Source organism: Arachis ipaensis, chromosome B7, assembly GCF_059453495.1.
Source record: "Arachis ipaensis isolate K30076 ecotype BB chromosome B7, ASM5945349v1, whole genome shotgun sequence".
NCBI classification, from domain to species: domain Eukaryota; kingdom Viridiplantae; phylum Streptophyta; class Magnoliopsida; order Fabales; family Fabaceae; genus Arachis; species Arachis ipaensis.
In genome coordinates, this window is record NC_142442.1 from 33,237,853 (window position 1) to 33,260,744 (window position 22,892).

Below are 22,892 nucleotides of genomic sequence, written 5' to 3' on the forward strand. Positions count from 1 at the left end.
CAGCATCTGTATCTAAGCAGTGACCCTTCCATGAAAGAAGAGGTTAAAACAGCAACTGCTGAACTCAGTCCTGTAGAACAAGCTGCTGAATTCAATCAGCAATTGGACTTCCTAACAAGGCAGTTAGCCGAATTCAAAGATAGACTACAAGAGACAAGGATGGCTAATGTACATATGGAAGAACAGTTTAAGAAAACAAAGCAGCAGTTGTCAAGGCAAATAACAGAAGAATGCCAAGCAGTTCAATTAAGAAGTGGGAAGACATTAAATATCTCACCTCAAGGCAACAAAAAGTCAAGAAATGAGCAACCCACCAAAGATTCACCTGAGGACAGTAAGAGCCCAGGGAAAAATAATGCTGGCGCTAAAACGCCAGAAAATTGGTGGAAGGCTGGCGCTGAACGCCCAGACCATGCCCACAACTGGCGTTCAACGCCAAAAACAAGGCAGGATTGGCGTTCAACGCCAGAAATGGGCAAGAATCTGGCGTTGAACGCCCAAAATGGGCAGGATCCGGCGTTGAACGCCCAAAATAGGCACTTTTCTGGCGTTCAGACGCCAGGAACAGACAGGGAGCTGGCGTCTAACGTCACTCCAGCTTCTGACTCTGGCACTCAATTGCCAGTGAGGGATCAGACACACACAAATGCTGATAACAACTCCTCTAAAAAGGCTTCTTCAACCACTTCTGTAGGTAATAAACCTGCAGCAACTAAGGTTGAAGAATATAAAGCCAAGATACCTTATCCTCAAAAACTCCGGACAGAGGAGCAGGATAAGCAATTTGCTCGCTTTGCAGATTATCTCAGGACTCTTGAAATAAAGATTCCATTTGCAGAGGCACTTGAGCAAATACCTTCTTATGCCAAGTTCATGAAAGAGATCTTGAGTCATAAGAAGGATTGGAGAGAAACAGAAAGAGTTCTCCTCACTGAAGAATGCAGTGCAGTCATTCTGAAAAGCTTTCCTGAAAAGCTTAAAGACCCCGGGAGCTTTCTGATACCATGCATATTGGAAGATAATTGTACCAAGACAGCTTTATGCGATCTTGGGGCAAGCATCAACCTAATACCTGCATCCACTATCAGAAAGCTTGGTCTAACTGAAGAAGTTAAACCAACCCGGATATGTCTTCAACTTGCTGATGGCTCCACTAAATACCCATCAGGCGTAATTGAAGACATGATTGTCAGGGTTGGGCCATTCGCCTTTCCCACTGACTTTGTTGTGCTGGAAATGGAGGAGCACAAGAGTGATACTCTCATTCTAGGAAGACCCTTCCTAGCAACTGGACGATCCCTTATTGACGTCCAACAGGGGGAAATAACCCTGAGAGTCAATGATGATGAGTTCAAGTTGAACGCTGTCAAAGCCATGCAGCATCCAGACACATCAACAAACTGCATAAAAGTTGATCTTATTGACTCCTTGGTAGAAGAGATCAACATGGCTGAGAGTCTCGAATCAGAGTTGGAAGACATCTTTAAAGATGTTCAGCCTGATTTGGAGGATTCAGAGGACATGAAAGAGCCTCTGAAATTTCTTCTGAAAGAGGAAAAACCTCCTAAACCCGAGCTCAAGCCATTACCACCATCCTTGAAATATGCATTTCTAGGAGAAGGTGATACTTTTCCAGTGATCATAAGCTCTGCTTTAAATTCACAGGAAGAGGAAGCACTTATTCAAGTGCTAAGGACACACAAGACAGCTCTTGGGTGGTTCATAGGTGACCTTAAGGGCATAAGCCCAGCTAGATGCATGCACAAAATCCTATTGGAGGATAATGCCAAGCCAGTGGTTCAACCACTAAGGCGGCTAAATCCAGCCATGAAGGAAGTGGTGCAGAAAGAGGTCACCAAATTACTAGAGGCTGGGATTATTTATCCTATTTCTGATAGCCCCTGGGTAAGCCCTGTCCAAGTCGTCCCAAAAAAGGGAGGCATGACAGTGATTCATAATGAAAAGAATGAACTGGTTCCTACAAGAACAGTTACAGGATGGCGCATGTGTATTGACTACAGAAAACTCAATACAGCCACCAGAAAGGATCATTTTCCTTTACCATTCATAGACCAGATGCTAGAAAGACTGGCAGGTCATGAGTATTACTGCTTTTTGGACGGCTACTCAGGCTATAACCAGATTGCAATAGATCCCCAGGATCAAGAGAAAACAGCATTCACATGTCCATCTGGAGTGTTTGCTTATAGAAGGATGCCATTTAGGCTGTGTAATGCGCCTGCAACCTTCCAGAGATGCATGCTCTCTATTTTCTCTGATATGGTGGAAAAATTTTGGAAGTTTTCATGGATGACTTCTCAGTATATGGAGACTCATTCAGCTCCTGTCTTGATCACCTGAAACTTGTTCTGAAAAGATGCCAAAAGACCAACCTAGTTTTAAACTGGGAAAAATGTCACTTCATGGTGACTGAAGGGATTGTCCTTGGGCATAAAATCTCAAACAAGGGAATAGAGGTGGATCAAGCAAAAATAGAGATAATTGAAAAATTACCACCACCTGCCAATGTTAAGGCAATCAGAAGCTTTCTGGGGCATGCAGGATTCTATAGAAGGTTTATAAAGGATTTTTCAAAAATCGCAAAACCTCTAAGCAATCTGCTAGCTGCTGACACGCCATTTGTGTTTGACACAGAGTGTCTGCAGGCGTTTGAAACGCTGAAAGCTAAGCTGGTCACAGCACCAGTCATATCTGTACCAGATTGGACATTACCATTTGAGCTAATGTGTGATGCCAGTGATCATGCCATTGGTGCAGTATTGGGACAGAGGCATGACAAGCTTCTGCATGTCATTTATTATGCCAGTCGCGTTCTAAATGATGCTCAGAAAAATTACACAACCACAGAAAAAGAATTACTTGCAGTGGTTTACGCCATTAACAAGTTCAGATCATACTTAGTAGGATCAAAAGTGATTGTGTATACTGACCATGCTGCTCTTAAATATCTACTCACAAAGCAGGATTCAAAACCCAGGCTCATCAGATGGGTATTGCTTCTGCAAGAGTTTGATATAGAAATAAGAGACAGAAAAGGGACAGAGAACCAAGTGGCTGATTATCTGTCCCGGATAGAGCCAGTGGAAGGGACGTCCCTCCCCTTTCTTGAGATCTCTGAGACGTTTCCTGATGAGCATTTATTTGCCATTCAGGAAGCACCATGGTTTGCCAATATTGCAAACTATAAAGCTACAAGGTTCATACCCAAGGAGTACAACAGGATACAAAAGAAGAAATTAATTACAGATGCAAAGTATTACTTGTGGGATGAACCCTATCTCTTTAAGAGATGTGCAGACGGAATAATCCGTAGGTGTGTGCCTAGAGAAGAGGCACAGAGGATCCTATGGCATTGCCATGGATCTCAATATGGAGGCCATTTCGGAGGTGAGCGAACAGCCACCAAGGTCCTCCAATGTGGCTTCTATTGGCCCACACTCTATAAAGATTCCCGAGAGTTTGTACGTAACTGTGACAGTTGCCAAAGAGCTGGCAATCTGCCTCATGGTTACGCCATGCCTCAACAAGGGATCTTGGAAATTGAGTTGTTTGACGTATGGGGAATTGACTTCATGGGACCTTTCCCACCATCATACTCAAACACGTATATTCTGGTGGCAGTTGACTATGTATCAAAATGGGTTGAGGCTATTGCCACACCCACCAATGATACTAAAACAGTGCTGAAGTTCTTCCAGAAACATATCTTTAGCAGGTTTGGTGTCCCTAGATTACTTATCAGTGATGGGGGGCACTCACTTCTGCAATAAACAGCTTTACTCTGCCATGGTTCGGTATGGAATTCGCCACAAGGTGGCCACTCCATATCATCCACAAACCAATGGGCAAGCTGAAGTCTCTAATAGAGAATTAAAGAGAATCCTGGAATGGACAGTAAATACCCGTAGAAAGGATTGGGCACGGAGCTTGGATGATGCTCTGTGGGCTTACAGGACAGCATTCAAGACCCCTATAGGGACCTCTCCATACCAACTGGTGTATGGTAAGGCATGTCACCTGCCCGTGGAACTGGAACATAAGGCCTACTGGGCAACCCGATTCCTAAACTTTGATGCCAAATTAGCAGGAGAAAAAAGATTGCTCCAGCTAAATGAGCTAGAGGAGTTCAGATTCACAGCTTTCGAAAATGCCAAGCTTTATAAAGAGAAATAAAAAAAGTGGCATGACAGAAAGCTGTCATCTAGAATCTTTGAACCAGGACAGAAGGTTCTGCTGTTCAACTCTAGACTCAGGCTATTCCCCGGGAAACTGAAATCCCGGTGGAGGGGACCATACGTGATTACAAGCGTATCACCATATGGTTATGTAGAGCTTCAAGATATTGACTCTGACAAGAAGTTCATTGTTAATGGACAGAGAATCAAGCACTATCTTGAAGGCAATGTTGAGCAAGAGTGCTCAAGGTTGAAGCTAGATTAAAAGCTCAGCAAGGTCCAGCTAAGGACATTAAAGAAGCGCTTGTTGGGAGGCAACCCAATTTTTATTTATTTTCATGGTTTTTCATGTTTTATTAGGTTCATGATCATGTGGAGTCACAAAATAAATATTGAAAATTGAAAACGGAATCAAAAAAACAGCAGAAGAAAAATCACACCCTGGAGGAAGCACCTGTCTGGCGTTCAACGCCAGAACAGAGCATGGTTCTGGCGCTGAACGCCCAAAATGGGCAACATCCTGGCACTGAACGCCCAGAACAAGCATGGTTGGCGTTCAACGCCAGAAATGGCTAGTAAATGGGCGTTGAACGCCCAAAATGGGCACCAACCTGGCGCTGAACGCCCAGAGTTGTGTGCAAGGGCATTTTGCATGCCTAAATTGGTGCAGGGATATAAATGCCTTGACACCTCAAGATCTGTGGACCCCACAGGATCCCCACCTTCCCTCCTCATAATCCTAGTTTTTTTTTCCACATCTTCTTCTTCATCTATTCCTTCTTCTTTTGCTCGAGGGCGAGCAACATTCTAAGTTTAGTGTGGTAAAACAATTATGTGCAGGATCTATAGCTCAGTGGTAGAACATGTGGCTGCAAATCAAGAGATCCCTGAGATACCTCAGGGGATGCACTTCCCTCCACATAATTATTGGAAGCAACTGAGGATAGAAATACCAAAAATCACTAGGAATCAAGCCACAAAGGCAAGGAAGAGACATAAAAGAGCTCAAGAACATCACTGGTGCCTCAAGAAGGAAATGCCATCATCACTAAGGTGGACTCGTTCCTTGTTCTTACTTTCTCTATTTTTCGTTTTCTCTATGTTAAGTGCTTATCTATGTTTGTGTCTTCATTACATGATCATAAGTAGTAATTAGTGTCTATTTTGATTTTATCCCCAATTAAGTTATAGTCTATTTTTCTCATCATCAGCAAACATGAATAAAATAGTAGATCTTTTGAATAAGAGGCAATAAAATTTCGAGTTTTTAATAAGAAAAATTCTAATTAGTAACATGTGGTGGCAATACTTTCTGTCTTCTGAATGAATGCTTGAACAGTGCATATGTCTTTTGAATTTGTTATTTAAGACTGTTAAATATGTTGGCTCTTGAAAGAATGATGAACATGAGACATGTTATTGATAATCTGAAAAATCATAAAAATGATTCTTGAAGCAAGAAAAAGCAGCAAAGAACAAAGCTTGCAGAAAAAAAAATATATATATATAATAAAATAGGCGAAAAAAATAGAAAGAAAAAGAAAAAGCAAGCAGAAAAAGCCAAAAGCTCTTAAAAACCAAGAGGCAAGAGCAAAAAGCCAATAACCCTTAAAACCAAAAGGCAAGGGCAAATAAAAAGGATCCCAAGGCTTTGAGCATCAGTGGAGAGGAGGGCCTAAAGGAATAAAATCCTGGTCTAAGCGGCTAAACCAAGCTGTCCCTAACCATGTGCTTGTGGCGTGTAGGTGTCAAGTGAGAACTTGAGACTGAGCGGTTAAAGTCAAGGTCCAAAGCAAAAAGAAGAGTGTGCTTAAGAACCCTGGACACCTCTAATTGGGGGCTTTAGCAAAGCTGAGCCACAATCTGAAAAGGTTCACCCAATTATGTGTCTGTGGCATTTATGTATCCGGTGGTAATACTGGAAAACAAAGTGCTTAGGGCCACGGCCAAGACTCATAAAATAGCTATGTTCAAGAATCATCACACTGAAATAGGAGAATCAATAACACTATCTGAATTCTAAGTTCCTATAGATGCCAATCACTCTGAGCTTCAATGGATAAAGTGAGATGCCAAAACTGTTCAGAAGCAAAAAGCTACTAGTCCCGCTCATCTAATTAGAATCTGAGCTTCACTCAAAAACTCTGAGATATTATTGCTTCTCAACTTATTAGTCTTCTATTTTATTTGTCTAGTTGCTTGAGGACAAGCAACAGTTTAAGTTTGGTGTTGTGATGAGCGGATATTTTATACGCTTTTTGGGGTTAATTTCATATAGTTTTTAGGATGTTTTAGTTAGTTTTTAGTTTAATTCTATTAGTTTTTAGGAAAAATTCATATTTCTGGACTTTACTATGAGTTGTGTGTTTTTCTGTGATTTCAGGTATTTTTCTGGCTGAAATTGAGGGAGCTGAGCAAAAATCTGATTCAGGCTGAAAAAGGACTGCTGATGCTGTTGGATTCTGACCTCCCTGCACTCAAAGTGGATTTTCTGGAGCTACAGAACTCAAAATGGCGCGCTTTCAATTGCGTTAGAAAGTAGACATCCGGGACTTTCCAGCAATATATAATAGTTCATACTTTGCACGAGGATAGACGACGTAAACTGGCGTTCAACACCAGTCCTCTGCCCAATTCTGGCGTCCAGCGCCAGAAAAAGATCAAAAGTTGGAGTTCAATGCCAGAAATGGATCCAAACCTGGCGTTGAACGCCCAAAACAGCCTTAGGCACGTGAATTGCTTAAGTCTCAGTCCCAGCACACACCAAGTGGGCCCCAGAAGTGGATCTCTGCACCATCTGTTACAGTTTACTCATTTTCTGGAAACCTAGGCTACTAGTTTAGTATTTAAACAACTTTTAGAGAATTATTTTGTATCTCATGACATTTTAGATCTGAACTTTGTACTCTTTGACGGCATGAGTGTAAGATCCGGTTAATTAACGGCTAATTAACCCATAAATGAGAATTTATTCTAGAAAGCCAAAAATGTTATTTTTATGGCTTAATATGATAGAGGAAATTGAGACGAGAATTTCGGTACCAATTTTATAGAAATCGGACCAAGATTGGACCGAACGGGTCAAACCGGGCCAACTGGACCCAAAGTGGGCCCTTGGCCCAACTAAACTAAACCAAAACCCTAGTTTTCAGCACTCTCTCTCCTCATTTGAGACACTAAACACGCTGAAATGGAGGCCATGGAGGGAAGAACACTCTCTCAAGTTCTATCTCTCACTTGATCTTCAAACCACCATAACTTTTGATCTAGAGCTCCGATTGCCGCTCCGTTTGCGGCCACGCGTTCACCGCGGAGAGCTCTACAAAACCCATACAATTAATCTTGAGGTAAGCCACGTTTTACTGTTCAAAATTCCAGCCCTTGATTTCGAGTTTCATGAGTAAAAATGTTGAGATTTTGGGTTCTTTGATGTTATAGGACCCAACTCTCTTGAAGGAGAAGGTTAATCTTGTCTCTTTGGACCTTGGGTGTGGTAAGATTCTCAACCCTAGTGTAATTTGTTGTTCTATGAGGTTTGGGCATTGAGATGTTGTGTATGGGTATGATGATTGTGGCTTAGGTTGTGTATATGTGAATATTGGAGCTTGATTGGTGATTTTGGAAAGCTTGGAAGAGGGTTTTGTGTGATAAAATCTGTTCTTGGAGGTGTTGAGACCTTGAGAGCTTGAGGAAAAGTGGTTTGGAAGTGCTCCGGTTGAGCTTGGGAAATCGGCTAAGGTATGGTTTCGGTTTCCCGTATCTAATATGTAATGTGGTAGGAAATACTTAGGCTAGAGGCCCTAAGATAGGCATTGAATTGATGATGTTGTGGAATGGTTGAGATATATGATGTGATCATATGTGTGATTATGAATATTGATGCCTTGATTGTGTGATATGTGAGAAAATGCATGTTGTGATATATGCTTGATGAATGATTGAGGTTGAATTGATGGGTGGTGCCATATTGTTGGTGAGTATGATGATTATGTATAATGATGGTTGATTGAAAATTGATATTGTTAGAAATTGGGATGAGAAGGATGTATGACATAATATTGTGTTTATCCTTTGGCCTTTTGATTGAGAAGTATTAAAATGGTTGGAGGTAGTTTTGAGAATTTTGGTAAAATGTCAATGCGTGAGTTGAGGATGGCTTGTTGTTGAATTTGGTACACTTTGATTGATTTCAAAGAAAAGGGATGAAATTGGCATGTTTTAATTGATTTCGAAAAGAGTTGAAAGTGGCTTGTTTTGAAAATGGCACTTTGTGGTTTTGAATGAAAATATGGTTTTTGGGCATACTTTGACGGGACATAACTTGGACTACGGATCTTTGATTTATGCTAATTCTATTTAGAAATGAAATTGGATCCGGGATGTCCATGCCGTTCGAAGAACGGGTGAAAAATGATTTAAAATGAGAGAGTTATGACCGTCGGAAGATTGGGGGTTGAATCTGTGAATTCTGCAGCTTTTAACTTAGAAAATTTTTAGCAGAATGACCCCTCGCGCGTAGGCGTACTTGGCGCGTATGCGCCGTTCTTCGAGAAAGCATCATCCACGCGTGCGCGTGGAGTGCGCGTACGCGTGGCCCTGTTTTCATCCCAAAGTTGATTTTTGAGTTTTAAAAGCCAAACTTCATACTTCTAAGCCTCCAATATCACCACTTATGTCTTAAATCATTATGATATGCCTAGCATGAGGAAAAGGGCTAGTGAATGTGGTAACTTGCGAGTGAAGCAAGGGAAAAATGAATGATCCATGAGGATCAAAGATGATTATGTGAGATGTGGAGGATGGCGGTGGAAGTGCTTGTTATGCCATGGGCCGAATGGCCGTAATTGTTAATGAATTGGCTGGTTATGGATTTAACTGTGAGCCGGATGGCTGGATTATGCCGTGTGGCGGCGGAGCCATGTTTATGGCTAAGTATAAATGCATATATGCTGTTGAATGAATTGTGAATGTTGGCACTTCCACCATTGGAGATGAGGGTTTCCCTGGGTAGTAGCAATGGCTAGCCACCATGTGCTCCAGGTTGAGACTCGAAGCTCTGTTAACCCAATGTCGTAAGTGTGGCCGGGCACTGTGAAAGGCCCGGATGAGCTCGCCCCCATAAATATTCACCAGTGATGGTGATGGATAAATATTCACCAGTGAGGGTGATGGATATGGATCATGATTATGATCAAGTTTATGATGAGTATAACTCGAGTTGGGGATGCACGACAGAGGGACAGTCCAATGGCTAGCTACCAGGACTTGTCGGGTTGGCTCTATAACCGACAGATGATATCATCAGCCACTAGGGACAGGCATGCATCATAAGCATACTACATGAATTGTTTGAGATTGCCTATTTGACTGCATATTACTTGCTAATTGCCTAAATGCCTTATCTGTTCCTATTTGTAAATCTCTTGTCTGATATAACTGTGTTTGCTATATTATACTCCTGCTGGTGGTTGGGAGGTCTGAAGGAATTGGAAAGGGAAGTATTAGTTAGACTGAAGAATCTTTAGTCAGTTGCCACTTACGGTTTAGCTTGTTTATAAGCTTTGATATTATCTGAAGGAAGTTCTAGGATTGCCTTCGGCTTTCCTCTATTATTATGTATTATATATGTGGAAGCTGTTACCGTGCTGGGGACCTCTGGTTCTCACCCATGCGGATTTTGTGGTTTTCAGATGCAGGACGCGAGGCTTCTCGTTGAGGCATGCTGGGGACTTCTGGATTAGCGAAGATCCTTTGTTCTCGGGACTCTGTTTTGGGTTATATATCTTGTTTAGATACTTTTATCTCCATTAAATAATACAAACTGTGACGACTCCTTCTAGAGGGGATTTTTGGAGAATAGGTTTTCTGTATTTGTGTCCCTTTGGGTTTCCTTTGGGGTTTTCTTATTTTATCATATGTATATATTGCTATGCTCGGACCGGTTATCTTCGCAACCGGGTTTTGAGTCTTGATATTCCCATTTTTGACACTCTTTATATATATGATCTTGCACTAGCTTACCCTTTGCTCGTTACGTTATCATTCGGAGTGTTACGTTTTCGAGTTACGGTTTTTGTTTACCCCTTTTTCTTCAAAGGCTCCTAGTTATAATCAATCATTCATAATACTATACGTACTAAATTTTTGTTTTAGAGGTCGTAATACCTTGCCATCTCTGAATTATGACTTAAGCATAAGACTCTGTATGGTAGGGTGTTACAATGAGTCTCTAAACTCCATTGTTGGGGGTGAGGAGCTCTGCTGTGTCTCGATGAATTAATGCAAGTATTTCTGTTTTCTATTCAAACACGCTTGTTCCTATCTAAGATGTTCATTCGCGCTTAACTGTGATGAAGGTGATGATTCATGACACTCATCACCATTCTCAACCCATGAACGTGTGCCTGACAACCATTTCCATTCTATATCAGATTGAATGAGTATTTCTTAGATCTCTCAATCAGAATCTTCGTGGTATAAGCTAGAATTGATGGCGGCATTCATGAGAATTCGGAAGGTCTAAACCTTTTCTGTGATATTCCGAGTAGGATTCAAGGATTGAATGACTGTGACGAGCTTCAAACTCCTGAAGGCTGGGCGTTAGTGACAAACGCAAAGGAATCAAGGGATTCTATTCCAACCGGATTGAGAACCAACCGGTGATTAGCCGTGCTGTGACAGAGCGCGTGAGCGTAGTTTTCACTGGAAGGATGGAAGGTAGCCATTGACAACGGTGATCCACCAACACACAGCTTGCCATAGGAGGACGTGCGTGCGTGAACAAGAAGACAGAGGAAAGCAGAGATTCAGAAGACAAAGCATCTCCAAAACTCCAACATATTCTCCATTACTGCATAACAAGTAACCTTTAATCCATGCTCTCTTGTTTATTTGCAATTCACTTGATAAACATAATTGACTTCCTGACTAAGATGTACAAGATAACCATAGATTGCTTCAAACCAACAATCTCCGTGGGATTCGACCCTTACTCACGTGAGGTATTACTTGGACGACCCAGTGCACTTGCTGGTCAGTGGTACGAGTTGTAAAAAGTGTGATTCACAATTTGTGCACCAGCTTCTTATTGATCTGTTCTATAATTCATAGTTTTTTATTTGTTCGTCATACCTAATTGCTCTTGAATTTGTTCCTCATATCTGATTTGGTAATTTGTGTAAATTTGTTCTATATATTCGGTAATTTGCTCTACTTCGTTGATTTTTCTATTTTTTTATTCATAATAAAAAATGAGGGAAAGATAACTGTGACTTAGTGATGCAATTCTATTGTTTGTTCTGTTTTAGAGTTCTATTCAGTTTATGTTTTATCTAATTTGACTTCTAATCCTTCATTTTTTTTCTTTTTCAATTTTTGTACACCAAGTATTTGTTCTTTTTCCTAAATCAAAAGTTCACATCAAATAGGAGTATCTAGCTTTATTTTAAGAGCTTTTATATATATATATATATATATATATATATATATATATATATATATATATTCTATTTTGAGAGTTTAAATTTCTATAATATATTAATGTACATTAGTAATATTGTTTATTTGCTTAGATACTTGATATAGGTCAAACAATTTTATTAATGGTTTCTAAATCGCTGTTAAAGAAACAAAGTCAACTAATTGAGGTAAGTATTTTTTATAATTGAAGCTTACTCTTTGTTAAACTTAAAGAATTTTAATTGTGTTTAGTGCCATTTTAATTGATTAACTATATTGGTAGCATTCTTATTATTAGGATCTTCACTTCTTATACATCATGCTTATTACAATTCTAATAAAAAGATATGTATACATTTAATCTAATCTAATTTGAGATTATGTACCATAATTTATTGTTGAAATTTTCAACTATTATTGTTCATAAAGTTAAAATTGTATATACAAGTGCAACTTCTTATTATGAATAATAATAGTTGAAAGTTTTAACAATAATAGAAAATAGAAAACTTTCTACGGTCAAATTATTCATCAAATTATTCATAAAAAAAATAGAAAATTTGACATTTATAATATTTTTTAAAAATATATATTAATTTTTACACTTAATTACAACTGTTAAAAAAATGTTAAAATAGCTTTTTTTTTCTTGTAGTAATATCAATACACGATTTTATAATATTTAAAGAATACAATTATAAGTAAATCAAAATAATTATGCCTTATTTATGATAGAAATAAATACATTATTTCATATACTAATTACTTCCTCTCTTCTAATTCTTTCTTATATTTTCTCCTCACTCGAACAGTATTAAACAAAGTATAATTTTTTTTGTAATGTATTTTTTTACTTTTTTTATTGGTCTAATTATTCTGTTGGTCCCTATAGTTTCGTTAAATTTTTAATTAGGTTCCTATACTTTTTTCTTTTTAATTAAATCCATGAATTATTTATTTTTTTCAATTAAGTCTCTATCGTGACAAAAATATTTGATTTAACGGAATATTCCGATCCTAAACTAAAGATACTTTAACGTTTTTGAATTCCTAATTATCTCTTCCCTTCGATTTTTTAAAACGACAAAATTAGCCTTTTCACTGTCATTTTCTTTCACTCCCTCTTTCGTCCCCTCGTTGCGCACACCATCGTCAGCTGAGCTCAAATCCACCACTGAAACATTGCTTGAGGGGTGTCGCTTCGCCTTTGTTATCGCCACCATTGAAGGTGTTTTTGCTGAAATTTTTCCACCAGAGTCGTGCTTCCTCGTTCTCTTTTTCACAAAACATGCCATTACGAGCAGGTTTGGTTTTTGTACAAAACTTCCCTAGTACGAGTTGAAGGAAGGATTGGAGACTCACGGGTATAGTTCATGGTGTTGGTTTGAAAACCACTTTTCGTGTTCATCCGTCATGTTGCCAAGGCTTGGCAAGTCCCCACAGATAGAGCCAATATACAAGACTTTGCTAGTATGGATTGAAGGAAGGATCGAGGACTCGCCAGTCTTGGTGATGATGTGATCGGATTCCTGGAGCGACGGGGGTGGTACCTGCAAAGACACTCCGATACTCAAGTCAAAATGGATCTAAGAGGTGTAAGTAAGGGTTAGGAATGTGTAACGTACCCGAGGGAGTTTCTGGCTCCCATTATATAGTTTGTGTTGTTATCTTATCTTATCTTGTTGACTAAGATAAAAAAAAAAAGTATTTGAATTTGAATATTAGTTAGAGATTCCCGACTTTCTAGCCACTTTGGGCCATAGGGATATTTTGGGCTTTGGGACCCGGGTCGTCGTTAGGCGGTATGGGGCTCCATACGCCAAGTCCAGAACAGTTTTCATCGCTACTACTTGCAGCACCGCAGTTTCCACCGTTTAGAGTTTTGAGTTCTGTGAAAATCCTTTTATTTGCCGATTGTAATTTGTTTTCCTCCTAATTGTTATTGGTTATGTTGTCATTGTTGTACACTCAGGAATCTTTTTTCTTATGTGTTAGGGACTTGTAGAACAATGAACGAGTGATTGATGAAGCAAAAATCTTCGAGTAGAAATTAGAATCGAATCGTTTTATATAAATAAGTGAAATCAAATTTCCTTTTGAACTGTGTATTGTGATAGCATAATAATGATGATAACGCACGGTGGCAGTGCATTGAGCTCAGGGGTGAAGCAGCAGGTTAAATTGGAGAAAGAAAACGAGCTCAGGATTGAGGTTGGAAATGATACTTTCTTTCGCCTTCGTCTTCTCAATAGAAATGCCGATATTTTAGGCACTGAACTTACCCCCAAAATTTGGCTCAATTTTTCACTTGACTCAAATTTGCTTTATTTTCAAATTCATACTCTACTATTCTTCTATTTTCATCATTGTTATTGTTATTGCTCTTATTTGTATTTAATTTTTCATTTAGGTTTTTACTTAGTATGGTGCTACTATTAAAATGGAAGGTATTATTGAAACTGATTATATTATTATGGATGAAGTAAACCTTCTTTACTACCATAATTTTTGAGTTGGTTTAATTGTTTAAGAAAAATGTGACTCTTTATGAGTTTGATTGTAAATTCTAATGGTCAATTATATTAATGTACATGCTATATTAAAAGTCAAAAGAATTCGTGCTGAAGCTTCATCCTCTCTTAGGTGTGATTTTGTCATCTATTTTTATGATAAACTGTTATTTTTGTTTATAAATCACGCTGAACAAATTATAGGAAGTCAAGAAAATACTTTTTTTGTTTGTTTGTTAGTATATGCTTATGTGAATTTTGTTGACAGACTTGATTGTTGTTCAGGAACCTAAGATAATTATTGTAAGATTTACTGAATTTAGAAAGAGTACCTACTCAATATGAATAATTTGTAAAGAATAAATGAGGAGTATAATAATAAATTTATTTTTATTTAATATTTTTTATAATGTTTACTATCAGGAGGGGCTTAAGTAAAAAAAATAGTTTAAAAATTTAATTAAAAAAATAGAGACTTAATTAAAAATTTGACAAAATTATAAAAACTAATAGAATAATTAAACTTTTTTCATTTTGTTTATATTTATATTAATAGAAACATAAACAAGAATAACTTCACGTAGATCAAAACTAATTTTTATATCTATATATTTCTTACTAAAATTTTTCGAAGATCATTCAAAAACTGAATTTATGTGAATACTCATTTTTAATGATACAACAAGCTTAATAACTCATATAATGCACTCATAAAAAAAATCTGGATATTATTCGTAAATATAAAAATAATATCTAAAAATATTTAAAATTATTCGTTAGTAATATATCTCTATTTTATTTATATATAAGAATCGATTAATTTTAAATAGAATTTTTTTTTGAAAATGAATTCAATTAATAGACTTAACAACAATTAATTAATAGAGTAATATTTTTAGATTATACCTAAGATAATTATAAAAAAATCCAACTATATTTCAAAATTAGTCTGCCGTGATCGTCGGATTTTGCATGAGATTATTCGGCAATAAAAAAATTCTATTCTTTTAAATTTTATTTTATTCAGGTTCTTTAGATTTAGTGTCGACTTTATAGTGAGATATATAACACTAAAAAAATTCACAGTAATTTATCACTATTTTATTTTATAATTTTTTAATTAGCATCGATTGTGCTGACGGTAATTACCATCAAATAAAAAATTAAACGATAATATATTTTTATCAAAGTTTTTACGGTCAAATAAATTCCAATGATAAATTCCATAATACCGAGTAAGGTTTTGAGAACCGAACCAATCATCAAATCGCTCTAATTACTGATTTATTGGTTCAACCAGTAGTTTAACCGAAAAAACCATTTTTCATTCACTATTTGTAGAGCAATATATTTTCAAGCTAAATCTATTTTTCGTCATAAATTAGAAGAACCTTGTAACTGACTATTGTTAGAACTTGGAGGATTAGGATTAGCAACATCATTCGAATAAGAGGATTGACATGCAAATTATTAATCTTACATTGTTATCAACTTATCACCAATTGCTTCTTGATTAATATTATCATTCATAATTGAAATTAATAAATTATTTATGAAATTAAAAACAACAGCGGCACATACAGCAAGAAATCTAATAATCATCAACAATCAGCATTCAGCATTTGGCATTCAACACCAGCATAAACATTACAAAATAGTGATAACACTAAATATTACAAAACATTAATCAATAATCACACTAAACTTGCAACCAGCATTCAGCATAAATATTACAAAACAGTGATAACACTAAATATTACAAAACATTAACCAATAATTACATTAACATGCAACCAGCAATGACAAAATAGCAACAAACATTAGTACATAAACATTTCAAAACAGTGATAACACTAAATCTGCACCCAGCAACCAGCAATTACAAAATAGCAATAAACATTACAAAACATCACTACAAGAAAAAGCGTATTTATCGACGCAAAAAATCGACGGCTATCTCTCCCGTCGATATTTTTCGACGGCTTGCTGTCGATATTTAAAAAAAAAATAAAAAATAAAATAAAATAATAAAATCGATGGCATGTTCGTCGATTTTTTTATGATGCATTAAATTCCTATTAACTATCATCATATTGTCAACGAACCGGATGGTGAAAATACTTTTATTTTAAAATCGACGGACATGGCGTCTATTTTTATATTTAAAATATCGACAACCTTTCCGTCGATAAATTTAAACAGTTCAGATTGATTTCTTAAATAAAATGAAGGGTGTGGATTTAATGTATAAAATAGACGCTGAAGGCGTTGCTTTTTTTCAAATTAAAATCGACATGAATGGCGTCGATTTTATATAATAATATCGACGGCACCGTTGTCGATTTTAGTAACAATGTAAAATTCCCAAACTTATATTATAGATAGAAACAGTCGATCTCACTACAAGAAATTATTAAAAATAAAATATTAAAATCGACGACAATGCTGTCTATTATTTTAGCAACTTTCAACACCCTTTTCCTACAATCACATTGCCGACAAAGGAACGGATGATAAATCTTTTTCTTTAAAATCGACGGATCTTTTGTCTATTTTAATAATTAAAATATCGACAATTTTTGCCGTCGATAAATTTTAACGATGGAGATTTTCTTTTGCAATAGGATGAACGGTTTAAATTTATTATATAAAATTGACGATTAATATGTTAATTTTTGTTTTAACTAAAATCGACCAACTTACCGTCGATTTTTATCTAACAAAAAATTATGCCCGCGTTTATTACCCGCGTCCTCCGTTTCAATCAATTTCCCAAACATTAACCCCAAACCTCCACAGACTCAAAGTTTGGAGTGAAGCTGCTGCTGCTTCTTCTTCTCCAACGCTTGAGAGTAGAGACCAGAGAGGAAGTCACCGTCACGGAGAGAGGCAGAGAGCAGATCAGTAGAGCTTCTTCTTCTCCGACGATTGAGAAAACCCGCCGTCCTCCGTCAGAGAGCAGAGCTTCTTCTTCTTCTCCTCCTCCGCCGAGCCTGCTGCCGCGCCATCCTGTTCATGTAAGTTTCTCTCAGTCTCTCTGATTATTATACTTATTTTTGCAGTTGTTGTATCTACTATTTTCATAATGAAATTCTGAATTTGCATTTGTTAATAACAATCGCATCACTGAAACCTAGTTAGCATAATCAATTCACCACATTTCATCAATCGCTTCGTCTCTCTGTGCCGTTGTTGCTGCTGCCTTCAATTGACCGTGCTCAATCAAAATCAGTTACTCTCTCTCTTTCGTTCTTCAATTGATTTTTTTTTCATCAATAAAAAATTTTCAGGGAAGAATCATCTCTTGCAGTCTGAGATTAATCAATAATTTTGTAGAAGAAAAGAAGATACCCGAGGTTCTTCTACTAAAATTATTTGTTGCATCAGTTTCTTCTTACAAAGCATGATTTTTTGTTAAATGTGATCAATCATTTTCATATATTTATTTCTGAAACTTCTCAGCTATTGAAGACATTTCCAAATGCATCGAAGTTTCTCAAGAGTAAGTTTTCACTGATTCTTTACACAGGTTTCCTAAAATGCCTCTGTATTATAAAGAAGCAATCACATTTTTTTCTTTTTTGTAGCACTTGTGGCTGGTTTTGAGGTATGCAATTCTCAATTTGGAAGTTATTCAAGCAGCAATCTCTTTGGCCAAACAGGAAGGTCTTCTTGTTTCTTTGGATTTGGCCAGTTTTGAGGTACTAACCGCCACAATTTGTTTTTCTTCTTCTTTTATTATTCTCTTCTATGAAAAAATTAATGAAGCTAACTGTTCTCTAATACTTCTTTTCTTTGACAAGATGGTGAGGAAATTTAAGCCACCACTTATGAAGTTATTGGAGTCTGGCAATATAGACCTCTGTTTTGCCAATCAGGATGAAGCAACGAAACTTCAATTGTAATTTTTTTTGCTGGCTTCTTTCCCAATCTTGTTCTTTTTTGCTTTGGTTGGAAAATGTGTAGTTGACTCTGCTGTGAACTGTTTGCTGTTGTGCATTGATCATTTGGAGAACATGACTAACTATACAATCATGGTAGTTTGGTTCACACTGCAGGAATTTGTTCTCAAGCCATTGCCTCCCAATATAGTGCATATCAGGATCTGATTCATGAAGCTTTCTAAAGAAAGCTAGTGTTCTCATTGCTCTTGCAATGGCTGCTGGCACTGGAGGGGTACAATGATTGCTATATTCATAGTGCTATGTTTTGCTCATATTATTGTAGATTCTAGATTGGCCATCAATAGCATTTTTAATGACTTTGAAGGTCTGGCCATAATAAATATGGAAGTTCACAGCATCCTCCACCTTTGAGAAGCTGCTCACTTTTGTTGGGGTGGTCCCTCCACAAACACCTCCACAACAGCTCAAGACCCAAACCAATGCCAAGAGAGAGAACAAGGCTTGAAGCCAAGAACTACAAGGAGTTGAGTCCATGAAGGTGAATGAATGATAAAGTAATTAAATCTGTTGCTATACAAAAATAATGTGAACAGTTGAGCTAATTATATATGTGCCACACTTTGCTCATAGTCATTATTTTAAGCTACCTTTTAGAAGGTAATAATAGAAAGCTAATAAACTTTTTTGCTATAGCAATTATGTTTTGCAGCTAAGCTAAACTGATAAATAATGCTTTAGTTTCTGTGATGAGAATAATGAAATATAGATGGAGATTCAGACTTGAGAGTGCAGAAATAATATTAAATGGATTGCAATAAAGAAATAATATTGTTGAAATATATAGTATGAAATGAATTATTAGTCATCTATTTGAAAGGTTAGTTAAGTTTGGAGGAAGAGATTATTAGCCATTTAAATTTAGAGGAAGAGATTACTCATTATTGTTAGTTAAATTTTTATCAACAACCAAAGCTATTTGAAAGGTTAAAAAATACATTCAGACTAACTTCTAAAACAAAAATGAAGTATTTGTGTGTTTGTGAATTGAGTAAGATACCTTCTTGTTGATGGTTAATTTACTTTTTTTCCTCTGTCTGTTGTTGCAGTTATGTTAAGAGAAAAGTTGTGAAGGGGTGTGGGGTTGAATAATTAAGGTATTGTGTAGTGATTTTTTATGCACATAATAGAATAGATTCTCCTAATATAGATATAGATCTTCTTTCTCATTTCATACTCTCACGTGCAGAAATGATAAATCTAACTACATCTTTCTATATGGTCCTGAAATCCTATATCATATGATGTCCTTTGAGACTGTATTTGGTAAGTATTTGCTTAGTTCTGTGCTTTGGTTATGTTTATATATGTATGTATACTATAGAAAATAGATGCCTTCTGCAAGATTTTTGTTCTTTTCATTATCTATGTATATGGATGTGAATTGCATAAGAAAGGTAACAACGTGATTCCCATAAATTACTTACGTATGCTTCTTGAACTTTCATTATATGTGTAACTAAAAATAATGTGACTTCAAAGTCTTCATTTAGTGCTAAATAATAATAATTTGATGAAAAGTTGTTCCTGCCCTCAAATATTACGTTGGTGTTAACTGTTAAGTAAGGTTTACATAGTTTCTGGCTACATCCCCACACACATTAGCATAATATCAAAAATAGAAAATTAGTTAGTATTAATTAAATATACCTATATTTGGCATTTAAACCCACCTAAAGTCTATATTTTAGACTTTTAGGTAACTTTAATTAATTTTTCTCCTCTTATTTTAAAGAGCTAGCCTTATATATAAGTGGTCATTTTATTTGGACTATGTTGTGATTATTATGTAATTATTATATTTTAAAAAATATTATTAAAATTAAAATTTGAAAGATTTTAGGAAAATAAAGTTGATAAAGTGAACAAGTATGCTCTGCATATTTATTATCCTTAATAAAAGTTCAACAACTAAGACTTGGAATAATAATCACACTACTCTAAAAGTCCAACGTATTTGGCCTGGTTTAGTGCTTACTTGAGTGCCTGATAGGATGTCAACCCCATGTTTGGCATGGTTTAGTGCTTGAATCATGGTAATTAAGGTGAATCTTGCATCCCCCTCTTCATAGACACTTGTAAGATAGTTGTGAAGTTCAATTTGGCCCTGTTCCATGTGATAGAAGGAGTGAGAAGAAAAAAAAGGTGAAAGAGGATAGTTTCTTGGTGATAATAGGCTCTCATTTTTAAGTTTTTTGTGTTAAATGATAGTGTATTAGAGTAACTCTATGCACAATTCAATATCCTACTTTGTGGTCCATTTCTGCAACTTGAACTAACCTGTGTATTAATCCTTGGTTTATATTTTCCAGTGATTTGGTTGTAGCTTCTCCTGTGGAGGATTACTTTTTATACATTGATGATCAGAAAAATCCTGAAAAGGTTAGAATTTTGTTCAAATTACTTTTCTACTTTATTTCCAAAGAAAGAAACTCTTTTGACTTAATTCCTTTCCTCGTCATTGTTAATGGTAGGAAGAAGCTGAGAAAATTACACAACCAATTTTAGATGCTTTTGGTGAAGACTGAAGACTATTCTATTTGTTGCCAAGGTAATGAATGAATCACAGTTAGTGTTAGCCCACTGATTATTGGAATTATGCAATTTTATTTGTAATTATACCTGAATTCTTTTAAATTTTACTATAGGAGCTGCTTTTTTTCCTTTGCAAAGTTGCATGAACCATTCTTGTTAGTTTTTAGATAAATTAATCTCATTAATTTTCTGTCTTACCTTTTAATACAGTATTGAGAAGCAGCCCCCACATCAAAAAATTTGAAAAGTTGGAATAAATATGGTTGTTTGAGACGGAGATTGCGGCCGCGGCCGTGGCCGAGACCGAGGCCGAAAGGGGAAGCCTAGGTTATTTAGACTTGGATGATTCTGACGATCTTGATGACTCGGATGATTATTTAGACGAGTATGAGTAGGTTATTTAATTACTTTGCTTTGAATATTTTGTATTATTAGTGGATTTCAATTTAAACGAATATAAGTCTAAGTTTAATTATTTATTTTGTCTTGAGTCTTTTATGTTAGAGGATTATTTATTATTTTGATAAGTTTGTAAACTCATTATCTAATATTTAGTATAAATTTTATTTTTATATTTAAAAGTTTATTTGTTTTGTTATTTATATTCTATATAAATTTTATTTTTATATTTATTTGCATTAATTGTTTACTATTTTTCAAATAGAAAAAATAATTAAAATATATCTATTAAAATCAACGGAATGATTGTCGCTTTTTAATTTTAAAATAGACAAGAAAAATTAAATATAGACAAAGAATTTGTCGGTATCTAAATAATAAAATCGACGGCAACTGTGTCGATTTTATTGGATCAACTATCGACAGTCACGTTGTCGATTTTAGTAAGCATATAATGAACGAAAACGCTGTCGATTTTATTGAATCAAATATCGACGACAACCTTGTCGATTTTAGTAAGAATGTAAAATTTTCAAACTCATATTATAGACAGTAACGCCGTCGATTTTATTAAATTATTATCGACGGCTAGGCAAGCCGTCGATTTTATTAGAATTTTGAAAAATCGACAAGCTTTATAGCGACCACCTCCGCCGTTTATTTTACCGTCGAAAATTAATATTATCAACGGCTAAGCCGTCGATTTGGCCGTCGATTTTAACGATGTTTCTTGTAGTGCATTACACAAAAATTTGAACAAAAATTCCAGAAATTAAAAAGAACAAGAAGAACCAAGCATTACGAAATTAAACAGAGTCATAGCAAAATTAAAAGGAAGAAGCGGATGCAAAGCAAAATTAACTAGAGCCATCAATAATCAGAAGCAAAATTAAACAGAGCCATCACTCATCACTCATCAGTAACCACTAACCATGGCAAAATTAAAAGATGCGAAAAAAAATTAAACAGACTAACAAAGTCATCAGTAACTAGAAGCAAAATTAAACAGAGCCATCATTAACCTTCGACGGAGACATGGATGGCAACCGGCGACCCAACGGCGAGACCACGGCGATAGGCGAGGCGACGGCAAGCGGCGATCCAACGGCGAGCTGCTCCAAGCCACGAATAGAGAAGCCAGGGAAGATGGGGACGACGAGTCGAGCTACCTAAGTTCCGGACAGGGAGAAGAGGAAGAAGTGGAGGCGGCGAGAACCTGGGGATGGCGGCGGCAAGGAACCTAAAGCTAGAATTCTCTTTGCTTTGCTTCAGAAGGGGTCAATGGGTGCACAAATGATCCTCGATTCGGAGAAAAGGGGGGTGTTTCATGAATGGGCTGGTTTTGTTTGTTTTTTTTTAAATAATAAAACAACGTTGTTTTCTTAGAACCGGACTATTACTAATCCAGTTCAACAGATTGGTTTTCGACCGATTTAACGGTTTTTAAAGGATTTTTTCTCTAGCGGTTATTAGTACTAGACCAAACTGTTTTATGACCTGTTTTTGGTTAGATCGGTTCAACTAATCAGTCCGATTTTCAGAACCATAATACCGAGCGATCGAATATGCTGTAGTGATCTATCTAACAAGTTATTATTATTTTATTTCTTTTAACGAGAGAAATTTGTTATAATTAGAGAATAAGATACAAAGGAACAATCTTGTAAAAGGTTATTTTTGACTTATAAATGTAAACAATTAATTAACATATACAAATGACTCTAATTAAACAATAATTTTAAATAACTTAACAAAAACAAAATCTAAATTATTTTTAATTTTTTATTAAATGATTATTTCTTATATAAAAGCTATGTTATATTATTTTAGCC

General features: G+C 36.1%; 1 protein-coding gene across 10 annotated transcripts; it reads left to right on the top strand.

Annotated features, from left to right (window-relative positions):
• The first annotated feature begins 16,916 nt into the window (after window positions 1-16,916).
• Window positions 16,917-21,247, top strand: LOC107609467 (uncharacterized). Of its 10 annotated transcripts, none has more exons than XM_088492631.1 (12): window positions 17,108-17,181; window positions 17,455-17,520; window positions 17,627-17,666; window positions 17,752-17,865; window positions 17,968-18,065; window positions 18,206-18,340; window positions 18,414-18,607; window positions 19,176-19,223; window positions 19,316-19,392; window positions 20,439-20,508; window positions 20,601-20,677; window positions 20,872-21,247. In XM_088492631.1, the coding sequence occupies exons 3-6, from the start codon at window positions 17,646-17,648 to the stop codon at window positions 18,288-18,290; spliced, it is 318 nt and encodes a 105-aa protein (XP_088348757.1). In that variant the 5' UTR covers window positions 17,108-17,181; window positions 17,455-17,520; window positions 17,627-17,645; the 3' UTR covers window positions 18,291-18,340; window positions 18,414-18,607; window positions 19,176-19,223; window positions 19,316-19,392; window positions 20,439-20,508; window positions 20,601-20,677; window positions 20,872-21,247. The 10 variants fall into 10 exon arrangements, with proteins under 10 accessions (XP_088348758.1, XP_088348764.1, XP_088348757.1 ...); XM_088492630.1 differs by having other exon boundaries at window positions 18,434-18,607; XM_088492637.1 differs by having other exon boundaries at window positions 18,223-18,340; window positions 18,434-18,607.
• Window positions 21,248-22,892: the final 1,645 nt, after the last annotated feature.